General features: G+C 48.9%; 1 protein-coding gene across 3 annotated transcripts; it reads left to right on the forward strand.

Moving 5' to 3' along the window:
- Positions 1 to 98: 98 nt before the first annotated feature.
- SENP3 (SUMO specific peptidase 3) lies at positions 99 to 9,445 on the forward strand. Of its 3 annotated transcripts, none has more exons than XM_088828874.1 (12): positions 99 to 406; positions 711 to 869; positions 1,517 to 2,242; positions 4,569 to 4,808; positions 4,899 to 5,010; positions 5,392 to 5,539; positions 5,667 to 5,714; positions 6,126 to 6,203; positions 7,891 to 8,028; positions 8,214 to 8,297; positions 8,383 to 8,473; positions 8,930 to 9,063. In XM_088828874.1, the coding sequence occupies exons 2-11, from the start codon at positions 827 to 829 to the stop codon at positions 8,440 to 8,442; spliced, it is 1,677 nt and encodes a 558-aa protein (XP_088685000.1). In that variant the 5' UTR covers positions 99 to 406; positions 711 to 826; the 3' UTR covers positions 8,443 to 8,473; positions 8,930 to 9,063. The 3 variants fall into 3 exon arrangements, with proteins under 3 accessions (XP_088685000.1, XP_055261802.2, XP_088684999.1); XM_055405827.2 differs by having other exon boundaries at positions 101 to 406; positions 8,423 to 8,473; positions 8,930 to 9,445; XM_088828873.1 differs by lacking the exon at positions 711 to 869 and having other exon boundaries at positions 103 to 406; positions 8,423 to 8,473; positions 8,930 to 9,444.
- The last annotated feature ends 497 nt before the right edge of the window (positions 9,446 to 9,942 follow it).

Here is a 9,942-nt window from a genome sequence, read left to right on the forward strand (position 1 = left end):
CGGGTATGCGCAGGCGCATCCCAGCGTGGGGCTCGTGGGCGGGACGGTCCCGTGGCGTCTACGCTCTCGGGTAGGCGGGGCTAGGCGCGTGATGGCCCCGCCGGCGCTGTTCGCCGGGTGTGACGCACTAATTGTGCGCCACCGCCGCCGGTGGGCCTGGGGCTCGAGGGAGGGGAAGGAGGAGGGGGAGGTTGTGGAGGTGGAGGCTGAAGCAGAGCGAGAGGCGGCCGCGGCGGGGCGGCGCGGCGCGCGGCCCAGAAGCGTTGGAATCCTGAATTGAGACGACTGCACCTGAAGACAGCAGAAGTGGTGGGGCCGCCGCCGCCGCCGCCAGAGAGATGAGCCGGGAAGCCTGAGGCCGGAGACGCCCGCCCTCGGGCCTGTCCGCCCGGCTTCCCCGCTCTGGGTGAGGACGCCCCCTCCCCTCCCCCCAGCTCTGCCACGGCCTCTCCCATTTCTGGACCCCATTCCCACCTAACGGGGGCCCAGGAGGCCCTCGAAGGGGCTTTATAAGGCCCTTGCACGCGGAGTCTCCCGAGCCTGTAGGACCACACCGGTGCTGGGACGCATTCTGGTGCCCAGGACGGAGCAGGAAGGGGGCTGGGCCAACCTGGGTCGGCTGAGTTCCGTCTCAGCGCGCCTTGACTCGGCTCCTTAAGCGCCATCCGGTTCTCTTTCAGTTTCCTCTAAAATCCTTCCCTTCTCATTAGATTCTATGACCTGAACCGTAGCCCTCGTATCCGCATTCCCTCCTGAGACAACCCGAGCATGCCCACACACCCCATTCATTCCACGGTGATGGAGAACTCTCTTCTCACTCTCGTTTATGGATTCCCGGCGGAAGTTGTGTTCTCACGTTTCTGTACCATGTCAGTATTCCCGTACTGAGCCATTTCCCTTATTAGCTCTCAATTAGGATATCCCTTGTGCCAATAGACTTGTGTTAGTGCTCAGTCGTGTCCGACTCTTTGCTACCCCATGGACTGTAGCCCCCAGGCTCCTCTGTCCATGGAATTCTCCAGGCTAAAGAATACTGGAGTGGGTTGCCGTTTCCTTCTCCAGGTTTCCTGACTCAGGTATAGAACCTAGGTCTCCTGCATTGTAGGCGGATTCTTTACCGTCTGAGCTACCAGGGAAGCCCCTAGTGGTATTCAAGTAGAGAAGTGGAGCCTGAAATACTAAGCTTGATATGGGGATCTGAGAAATAAGAGCCCTGAGGTCTGCTGCTTAGCCATTTTTCCTTGCCTGTAGCTGGGCAGGAGAGAGATGGTGGGACAGACTCTAAAGGGCAGCTTGTGGACCGTGTTAACTATAAAGATCTGAGGTTAGGAATGGGCAGAGGAGGGGGTGGGGAGGACTAAGATCCTGGAAGAGCAGGAGTCTCTTGCTCTGTTAAAAGCTGGGTCTAAGGAAGGGGAGTCCTGGTTTAGAGATGCCAGTCATGTCTGCTTGAAATCTCTTTTCCGTAGTTTGTGTAGGATATTTGGATTCTGACACTCCAACTTTTGTTTTCCAGGCTATTGGAAGATGAAAGAGACTATACAAGGGACCGGGTCTTGGGGGCCTGAGCCTCCTGGACCCGGCATAGCCCCAGCTTTTTCAAGTCCCAGGCGGGAGCGTCTTCGTTGGCCCCCACCACCCAAACCCCGACTCAAATCAGGTGGAGGGTTTGGGCCAGACCCTGGGTCAGGGACCACAGTGCCAACCAGACGCCTCCCTGTCCCTCGGCCCTCTTTTGATGCCTCAGCTAGTGAAGAAGAGGAGGAAGAAGAGGACGATGAAGATGAAGATGAGGAGGAGGAAGTGGCAGCTTGGAGGCTGCCCCCCAGATGGGGTCAGCTGGGAGCTTCCCAGAGGCCTCGCCCTCCCCGCGCTACTCATCGGAAAACCTGTTCACAGCGCCGTCGCAGAGCAATGAGAGCCTTCCAGATGCTGCTCTACTCAAAAAGCACCTCGCTGACATTCCACTGGAAGCTTTGGGGGCGACACCGGGGCCGGCGGCGGAACCTCGCACACCCCAAGAACCATCTTTCACCCCGGGAAGGGGCTGTGACACCACAGGTGCCATCCCCCTGCTGTCGTTTTGACTCCCCTCGGGGACCACCTCCACCCCGGCTGGGTCTGTTAGGTGCTCTCATGGCTGAGGATGGGGTGAGAGGGTCTCCACCAGTGCCCTCTGGGGCCCCCATGGAGGAAGATGGATTAAGGTGGACTCCAAAGTCTCCTTTGGGCCCTGACTCCGGTAAGGTGGGAATGGGGCAGAGGAGAGGGTGGAGAGGGCTAAGATCCTGGGAGTCCAGGAGTCTTGCTGTGATAAGAGTTGGGTCTAAGGAAAGTAGGAGGGAAGAGAGAGAGGTTGTAGAACAGTTGTGCAATGTTTTAAGCCTCACTCTGAGCAGGAACTAGGTCTGGGAAGAGAGTCAAGACTGGGAAACAGCATTCCTAAGTAGGTGCCCTGTGCTTAGATGAGAGAGGGAATCATGGTTTAGAAAAGTCAATCATGTCTGCTTGAACTCTCTCTCCATTTCACCTCTGAGGGTAAGTGCCCCATGCATGTACATCTCATTCTTAGAGTGGTGGGATGGATCTGTCAGGGTAGAGGAGTACATCACCTGGACAGTTGTGTGTGACATACTCAGAATGTTTCTCTTTTGGAGAACTCCAACTAAACATCAGGCTCTGTCTTTATTAATTATTTGAGTATTTATTGAGTCTTTGCAGTATGCCAGGTACTATGCTAGTATGCTAGGCATTATGGGAAATATCTTTGAAATTTACATCTCTGAATCCCAGTGTTTTCTCGCTTTCCTCCTGTTTTTGAGTACAGGCATACCTCATTTCATTGCGCTTCAGTTTATTGTACTCCAGAGACATTGCATTTTTTACAAATTGAAGGTCTGTGGCAACGCTGAGTAGAGCAAGTCTTATCAGTGCCATTTTTCCAACAGTATTTGCTCAGTAGCATGTCTGTGTCACGTTTTGGTAATTCTTGAAATAGTTCACTGCCTCCACCCCTGAAAAGATTACTGTTCACTGAAGGCTCAGATGATAGCATTTTTAGCAATGAAATTTTTAAAAATATTTTTATTTTATTGGAATATAGTTGATTTACAGTGTTGTATTTCAGGTGTACAGCAAAGTGATTTAGTTATACATGTATTCATTCTTTTTTAGGTTCTTATGCAGGTTATCACAGAATATCGAGTAGAGTATCCTGTGCTGTATATACTAAGTCCTATATTATATATAGTAGTGTGTATATGTTCATCCCAAGCTCCTGATTTATCCTTCCCCTCCATATTTCTCCTTTGGTAACTATAAGTTTGTTTTCAATATTTCTATAAGTTGGTTTCTGATTTGTAAATAAGTTCATTTTATCTTTTTTTAAAAATCAGGTTCCACATATGAGTGATAGCAGTTTGTTTCTCTCTGACTTCACTTAGTATGATAATCTCTAGGTCCATCCATTTTGCTGCAAATGGCAGTTTTTTCATTCTTTATTTTATGGCTGAGTAATATGCCATGTTTATATGGGCCACGTCTTCTTTATTCATTCATCCGTTGATGATTGTTTAGGTTGTTTCCATGTCTTGGCTGTTGTAAAATAGTGCTGCAGTGAACATCAGGGTGCAGGTGTCTTCAGACTAGGGTTTTCTCCAGATGTATGTCCAGGAGTGGGATTGCTGGGTCATCCGGTAATTCCTATTTTTAGTTAAGGAACCTCCATACTGTTCTCCGTAGTGATTTTACCACCTTACATTCCCACCAACAGTGTAGGAGGGGTCCCTTTTCTCCACACCCTCTCAACGTTGTATCCAGACTTTTCTTTTTAAGAAGACAGGCGGTTTATTTATTTTTTACTGTGCTGGGTCTTTGTTGCTGTGCATGGGCTTTCTCTAGTTGTCAAGAGTGGGGGGCTCTTCTTCATTGTGGTGACTTCTCTTGTAGCGGAGCACAAGGTCTAGACACCCGGGCTTACTTGCTCTATGTCATGTGGACTCTTCTCTGACCAGGGATCACACAGGCAGGTGGATTCTTATCCACTGTACTACCAGGGAAGTCCTCTTTTGTAGACTTTTTGATGGTGGCCATTCTGACCAGTGTGAGGTGATACCTCATTGTAGATTTGATGTGCATTTCTCTGATGATTAGTGATGTTGAGCATCTTTTCATGTGTAATAAAGTATTCTTAAGTTAGCTTTTTAGATATAATGTTGCACATTTAATAAATTATAATATAGTAAAGGTAAGGTTTATATGCGCCAGGAAACCCCAAAATTTGTGTGACTCAGTTTATTACAATATTTGCTTTATTGTAGTGGTCTGGAAGCAAACCCACAATATTTCTGAGGTATGCCTGTAATAACTCTTCCTTTCTGTCCCTTATCACCTCTTGAACATAATTATCTCATGCTTTAGGGTTTTCATTCTTTAGTGTTTTTACTGGTAGATTTTGTTTCAGTTCCTCCTTCTCGTGGTCTTATAATTTGCGTGCTTCATTTAATCTTCCCATTGGTCTTTGATCTGAGCGAGTTTCTTGCCTTCATGCTATTTCCCCTGTGTTGCAGGTCTCCTCTCTTGTACTCTGCCCAATGGCTTTGGGGGACCACTTGGGCCAGAAGGAGAGCGAAGTCTGGCACCCCCTGATGCCAGCATCCTCATCAGCAACGTGTGCAGCATCGGGGACCACGTGGCCCAGGAGCTTTTTCAGGGCTCAGATGTGGGCACTGCAGAAGAGGCCGAGCGGCCTGGGGAGAAAGCTGGCCAGCACAGCCCTCTGCGGGAGGAGCATGTCACCTGTGTGCAGAGTAAGGAGCCCTCCAGGATCTCGTCTTTCCCCTCAGCTGACTGTGAGATCAGAGTCTGGAGTCTCACTTTTCTCTCCTCCCTCCACTCAGGCATCTTAGATGAATTCCTTCAGACTTATGGCAGCCTCATCCCCCTCAGCACTGATGAGGTAGTGGAGAAACTAGAGGACATTTTCCAGCAGGAGTTCTCTGCACCTTCCAGGTGAGGCATGAAAGAGATGCCCTTTGGAAGAGGGCTGGGACCTGAGAGATGGGGAGAGAATGCCGCTGCCTTTTCTCCCATAGGGATATAGTCGGGGAGGAGGAGGAAGCTAGAACTGAAGGGGAGGAATCTGCAGACAAGGTGCCAAGTCCCTGTGAGCCACCCGGGAGGGTCTTTACCTGGGACCCTGAAATACCACGTGGACCTAAGTATTCCTGTGCTTCTTACAGGGGAGTGTGCCTTTAGCAAGTCCTCAAAGGGACCCATGACCCAAGGAAAAAGTTTTAGATTCTTATTCTAGGCAGTAGAAGGTACTTCTGTGTGCCCATGCCACTGCCCCCACCCTAATCTCTTGCATGACTCCACCCTTGGCCTATCCAGGAAGGGCCTGGTGCTGCAGTTGATCCAGTCATACCAGCGGATGCCAGGCAATGCCATGGTGAGGGGCTTCCGAGTCACCTATAAGCGGCATGTGCTGACCATGGATGACCTGGGGACTTTGTATGGACAGAACTGGCTCAATGACCAGGTAAGGAGGCGTGAAAAAACAGGCCCAAAAGGGGGTTTGGGGAACAGTGTGTTCGGAGCCCTCTGTGGGGAAGCCCTGTGCCCACACCACGGCCGCCATGGCAAGTGGCCTCCCATCGTCTCCTCAGGTGATGAACATGTACGGAGACCTGGTCATGGACACAGTCCCTGAAAAGGTAGGCCTAACCAGATACTTCAGTCCCTGGAAAAACTTTTGCAGTGTTAAGCAGCTTTTTCAGTCCCTTTCATGTCTTCCATTTTATATAAAGAGGGTCTTTCTTTCTAGGGAGAGGCAGTAGAATGTAATTTGTTAAATTCAAATTTGTAATCTTGGTCCTGAACTTTTCAATTCTAGTCCTTTCCCCTAGTCTGTAGTGTTTTTCCCCAATGGCTAACCCCACAAATCAGGGTGGGAAGTTATAAGATGAGGTTGAAAACAGTTTGTGCTTTTCACCCTTAGTAGGTTGGAGTTTGTGGAAACCAGCCCTTAGAGCCGTGATGAAATGGAGTGGGCAGGGCAGAGGACACGTGGCGGGAGGGCCTGCGGTCTGTTGATTCCACCTGGCTCTTTTGTGTCATTGGCACAGGTGCATTTCTTCAACAGTTTCTTCTATGATAAACTCCGTACCAAAGGTTATGATGGGGTGAAAAGGTGGACCAAAAACGTGAGTTATGAATTCACACCTTACGTAACACCTTGCCTCTAAAGAAGAGTTCTGTTTCCTATGAATCCTTTCCCCAACCCTGCTTATTCAGACTTTCAAGTATTTATTAAATGTCTTTTGTGTGCCAGGGACTGTTCTGGGCATTAAGGATACAGTATTAAATGAGGAAAACTTATTGCCTTTTGGTGGTGAGAATCAATAAGCCAGTTAAAGTACGGCAGTGATAATTTGCTGTAAACAAACCAGTAACATGGTAGCATGGGGCTGGGTACTTTAGAAAGGGTAGTTTGGGAAGGCTTCTCTTAGCTGATACTTGAGTGAGGAGGAGCCAACCCTGTGCACATTTGAACAAGGGTATACTAAGCAAAGGGAACACCAGGAACATGGGACACAAAGCGAGAAGGAACATTTAAGGATCAGAGGGCCCGTGTGGCTGCCTGTGTGGTTGGAGCAGAGTGAGCAAAGGAAAAACCATAGACAATTTGGTCAGAGAGTAGATCATGTGAGGCGTGGAGGGCAGGTCAACTAGGGTAGATTTTATTCTTTGTGTTCTAAGAAGTCATTGAAGAGTGTCAAGCAATCTGGGAAGTGACTCATGTTTTAAACTCCTGTTTTGGTGATGGAGGGAAAGGGGGCAAGAGTGGAAGCAGGCAGACTGAACAGAGTAGCTGAGAAGTCCTGATGAAAAACATGGTCCAGAGTGGTCAATGTGGAAATATTGATAGAAGTAGTGTTTTATTTAGGGTAGCTCTTGCAGGTAGAACCAATAGGACTTTCTGATGGATTGGACATGCGAGATGAGGAAAAGATAGCAATCAAGGATGATGGCTAGGTTTTTGGCCTAAGTTACTGGGGAAAAAAATTAAGGCGGAGGGGAGCAGGTTTGGTGGGGTGGGAAAGAGTTCTTTTCTCCATTCCGATTCATTACCTGTCCTCTGATTCAAAGGCCAGGAAAATTTCTACTGTGAGGAAGGGCCATTGCCTCCAGCATTTAATTCCTGTCTCCCTGTAGAGGTGGGGTGACATACATCGGAAAGAACTTGGCTTTCTATATGCCTGTGATTAAATTCCACCTCTGTCATCTCTTACTTCTCTCACCTTGAGCAAGTTGCTTTACTTTTCCGAGCCAGTTTCCTCATGAGAACTTTGTTTCAGGATTGTTGTGTTAACTGATGGAGCATCTGTTAGGTGCCGTGCATTGTTCTTAAGTGTATTATGGATATCATTGTTCTTAGTGTATTATGGATATTAACTAGTTTAATCTGTGTAACAAACAGGTGAGGGTGAATACTGTTATTTTCAGTCTTACAGAAAAAGGAATTGAGGTACAGAGTTACTGAGTAACTTGCTTGGGTCATAAGCTAGTACATGGAGGAGCTGAGTTTGAACCCTGAGAGTCTGGCTCCAGAATCTTGAACCTACTAAACACGTGTACCTTTAATGTGTAAAAAGTACCTGGCCTATCCTGGGCCCTCCAGTGTTTGTTCTGTACCACCTCCTCTGTCCTGCTTTCCTCCTTTTAAGCCCAAGAATTCAGACATCCGGATGCTGGGTCTTGCCTCACAGTCCAGGGGCTGGGTGTTAATTTCTTCCACTTATCTCCTTGCCTGCTCCTCCTTTAGAACCCTCGTAGCAATTAGCAGGATTCCTATGCTGTTTTACCTGACTTCCAGCCCTGCCTCCTTAGGTGGACATTTTCAATAAAGAGCTCCTGCTAATCCCCATCCACCTGGAGGTGCATTGGTCCCTCATCTCTGTTGACGTGAGGCAGCGCACCATCACCTATTTTGACTCACAGCGCACCCTGAACCGCCGCTGCCCTAAGGTTTGAGAGGGAAGGGAAAGATGGGCAGAATGTGGGGAGGAGATCCAGTGGCAAGGTATTTCAGGCAGAAGGTTGGGTTTTGGGTCTCTGATGAGCAACCTGGGCTTGGTGCCTGTGACCAGCACAGCTTGGGTTCAGTTGGGAAATGCAGAGGCTCACTTCCTCTTCTCCTCCGTCTTGCATAGCATATTGCCAAGTATCTGCAGGCAGAGGCAGTGAAGAAAGACCGGCTGGATTTCCACCAGGGCTGGAAAGGTTACTTCAAAATGGTAAGTTTCTCGAGGAGGTTTAAGCAGGGTTGGGGTGGTGGGGGGTGTGGTAGGAGGTAGAAGTTGAAGCTATCTATACCCGTAGGGTCTCCAGGAGAAGGGCTCACCTTCTTTTTATTCTCCAGAATGTGGCCAGGCAGAATAATGACAGTGACTGTGGCGCCTTTGTGTTGCAGGTAAGCAGATACTAGGTGGGTTAAAGAGTTGGGAGGGAGGGGGAAGCTGTTTGGCCTCCCTCTTTTGACTTACAACCACTTACGTAGCAGGAGTAACCCTACGTGTTAGAATGCAGAAACCCTGATTTCATTGGTCCTCTCTTGGCTTCTCCATACTGTGTTGGGACTGGATCCTTGGACTCTGGCCCTGATATAGCTGCCTCTGATCCCCAGTGCAAAGTGTTTCCTGTTAACACTTGATATTTTATGTACCAAATAGGAACCTTGGCTTTACAGTCAGACTTTTTTTGAACCCCAGCCTATGGGACCTTGGTTTCGTTTGTGAAATGGGAATATTCTTGGAAAGATCCAGTGAGAGGTGTATCACAAGAAATACGTAGCACAGGTCCTGATTGGGGGCTGGGTGGGGGGTCGTGCTCAGTAGGTGGTTCTCATGGCCTGCTTTGTTAACCCCAGTATTGCAAGCACCTGGCCCTGTCTCAGCCATTCAGCTTCACTCAGCAGGACATGCCCAAACTTCGTCGGCAGATCTACAAGGAGCTGTGTCACTGCAAACTCACCGTGTGAGCCTCGTATCCCAGGCCTCAAGCCCATTCGTTAATGGGCAGGGGAACATGGGAGACCCTTCCCAAGAAACTCAAGTTCCTTTTGTCTTTAGCCTCTTTCCACCCAGTTCCCTTTGGTTTTTCATATTTAAATGTTTTGATTTCTGTATTTTTCTTTTCCTTTGAGAGAATACTTGTTGATTTCTGATGTTTAAGGGGTGGCCATGGAAAATCCCCTATTTCCCGCTGTCTGCAAGGGAGTATGGCCTTGTGGCCTGGGTGGGGCAGTCATCTCCCTTCCATGTGCAGGGCGGGGGTGGGAGGCAGAAAAATCTAGGGGTGGTGGGCGGGCAATGGGATTACTGCCTGCCAAATCAAACATTTTTTATATATATATATAAATGCCACGGTCCTGCTCTGTCAATAAAGGATCCTTTGGAGATATATAGTGGTGGTCTTCCTTAAGGGGCCTCAATCTAGAGGATATGCTCTCAGGCTTTCCTCCAGCCAGTGCTGTTAGCTTTCCTTTATGGGATTTAAGACTCCTGGGGTGAGCTTTCCATCCGTGGCTCAGACAGCAACCCACCATGCTGTCCACAAAAAGAATCCCCCAGTGGGGGACGCCAGGCTGGAAGGACAGAGGATTGGTAAGCCTCAAAAATAGGGAGCTTGAGAGGTGTTGAAGTTGGGGAAGCAGCACACTTAAGGGGGCCTGCAGTATTTATGACAGCAACCCCAGATGCTAGTAAACTCATGTATCAGTTTACTCCATCCCTTCTTCCAGCCCAGGAACCCTCCTAGCCGCTGGGGTATGGTTCTTGATTCCATTATCACTGCACATTCGGGGTTGGTGTCCGACTTATCGTTGGTGCAGGAGAGAACAAAATTAAACGTAGATCCAGTGGAGACCTGGAGTAGAGATCG

Source organism: Moschus berezovskii, chromosome 20, assembly GCF_049115385.1.
Source record: "Moschus berezovskii isolate FMDL1 chromosome 20, NW_MosBer_1.0, whole genome shotgun sequence".
NCBI lineage: Eukaryota > Metazoa > Chordata > Mammalia > Artiodactyla > Moschidae > Moschus > Moschus berezovskii.